We start from the raw sequence: 2,193 nt of genomic DNA on the forward strand, positions 1-2,193 counted from the left end.
TCTCTATTGGGATCAACACACTATCTACGAATGGAATCAGATTGGAATGTATGATAGTGAATAAAGAGATTGAGTTAATCATCATTCAACTACTCTTTGTTTTGTCTCTCAATTCAACATTCATTTCAATCAACTAGATCCTTATCTCAACTTCAAGAATTCGATTCTTATACAATCCTATCTTTCTTTGATAGAACCCAACTCTTCTGTTGAATGAATTGATCAAGACAGTCAATATCTCATTCATTATTAACCATTCAATCATACTTGAACTCTCCAACTCTTTCACTTCATCAAAGTATCCTCTCATCGAAATGCCTTCTAGACGCAGGGATGGAATAGCTAGTTCAAACATAATCCTTTATAGAGCCCAAGAATTGGCCTATAATGGGCAATGCTTTGGAGAGGAACTCGTTTTTCAATTGATCTGCAAGAGTCTGAAATTCATGATACGTAATAGAAGCATCCTCTTGTACCCTAGTTCCAACACTATGAACAGGCGTCGAGCCGCCTGTTCATAACTATCCTTCCACAGTGAATTTGTATGGTGTCATTCACTTCTCTTCATAAGTATGAAATGCTGCTATGCTGATCACAAATACAACTGATCTATATTGTACCAGCAGATTTGTTAAGATGCAAATCAATTGTGTCACCATTTAGAACACGAACATCAACGAAAACAGGATTCTTGTACTTTATAAGAACTGTAAAGCAATCATATGAGTGATTCTTCTTAATCTTCCATTAGAGAGAATCAATGTTTTCTTCATATTCCATCTTTTCTCGTGTTCCACTTTGAGCTCCCTTCTTAGGTTCCTTCCATTTAATAATGATATCAGTTCTTTGCAAGAATGCGTTTTCTTCAATTATCATATCAGCAGGAGTAGATTAACGTATGTAAAAAGAATCTTAACCATTCATCCTATTGGGTTCTATTTTATTTCCGTTCAAGTCCTCTCTTAACCAGCTTTCTTCACTTATATACCTTTTTGAAATCACATTCTACAAACAAATGATTTAATCATGTTAACAAACACAAAATAAAGAAGGCATCAATGCATCCAATCGTTTTGCTAACAAGTCAACAGCACCATTACTAACGGCCTCAGGCTGGCCTGCAGGAGCCAAAAATAGTGGATTCTGACTAGCAATTTCCAATTGTGCTTGTTGAAGCAGGCTATCTGCACTTTCCTAATCATCAAACACTATCACAATACTGAACTGAATCCGCTACTACAGGTCCCATAGCACGATTCATAACCTCCTGACTACATTCAAAAATACACCCAAAATGTACGTCACAAACTGATCATCCATGGCCTTATTGAATTCGCTAAATACTCGAAAAGACTAAATATAAAGCACTTCAAATGGAATCACCTCAACAGGATCCGGATTCTGCAAGCCATTTAAACAAGAAGTCGCCTTTGCTAAAGCTTTCATGGCTTCTTGACTGCCTAGAGACACTCGCATCTCACCAGCGGCAGCATCCAGTTTACAACTCATTAGCAAATACTTGTTCTTCTGAGCTTTGTATTGGGTTGCCATCTAAGACATAAGCCAACATTACTTAACCAACATTAGCAAAGATTCTTGCACCTTCAACATTATCACGCTTCAGTTCCTAGAGATGAAGCGAACATAATACACAAACAAAAGTAATCTTCTTCATGCAATCGCTAATTTCTTTGTCCATCCTTCTAGCTTGAGCTGCAATCGCCTTGGCTTGCATCTGCAAGTCAATAATAGAATGTTATGGTCAAAGAACAGAGAATACATATTTCAAAGGATATTGCTCACTTGATCGAACGGATCCACTTTCTTTCCAAAAAGACTCCAAGGCATTTGTACAATTAGTATAAATATAATGAGAAAACTGAGTTGAACTGATTATTTGATTATTATTAGAGTCGATCACTGGACGCGTACTTGGTGATTCTTTGTGTAAAGTCCAGTTCTAGAGGTAAAGTGAACTGTTATTCTTTTTTATACTGGACTGAAGATAGTTATTTGAGTGTGGGAAGTGAATGGAATAGATTGGAGAATGAAATGAGCCAATAAGTCATAACAACATAGAAAAAATGATTGATAATAAGAATATGATTGTAGATAATGTTGAATCAATATCAAAGAAGATGAATGGAGTAGAATGGAGAATGAAGTGGAAAGAGTACTTGAAAGAGAGTGTAT

General features: G+C 36.2%; 1 protein-coding gene across 1 annotated transcript; it reads right to left on the reverse strand.

The window, feature by feature from the left end:
* Positions 1–1,029: 1,029 nt before the first annotated feature.
* JH06_5338 (hypothetical protein) lies at positions 1,030–1,848 on the reverse strand (the record flags this gene model as incomplete). Its single annotated transcript, XM_014669298.1, has 7 exons — positions 1,030–1,189; positions 1,221–1,271; positions 1,301–1,353; positions 1,384–1,551; positions 1,583–1,627; positions 1,658–1,735; positions 1,804–1,848. The coding sequence occupies 7 exons, from the start codon at positions 1,846–1,848 to the stop codon at positions 1,030–1,032; spliced, it is 600 nt and encodes a 199-aa protein (XP_014524784.1).
* Between the last annotated feature and the right edge of the window lie 345 nt (positions 1,849–2,193).

This window comes from Blastocystis sp. subtype 4 (genome assembly GCF_000743755.1).
Source record: "Blastocystis sp. subtype 4 strain WR1 chromosome Unknown seqid_0704, whole genome shotgun sequence".
NCBI classification, from domain to species: Eukaryota; class Bigyra; order Opalinata; family Blastocystidae; genus Blastocystis; species Blastocystis sp. subtype 4.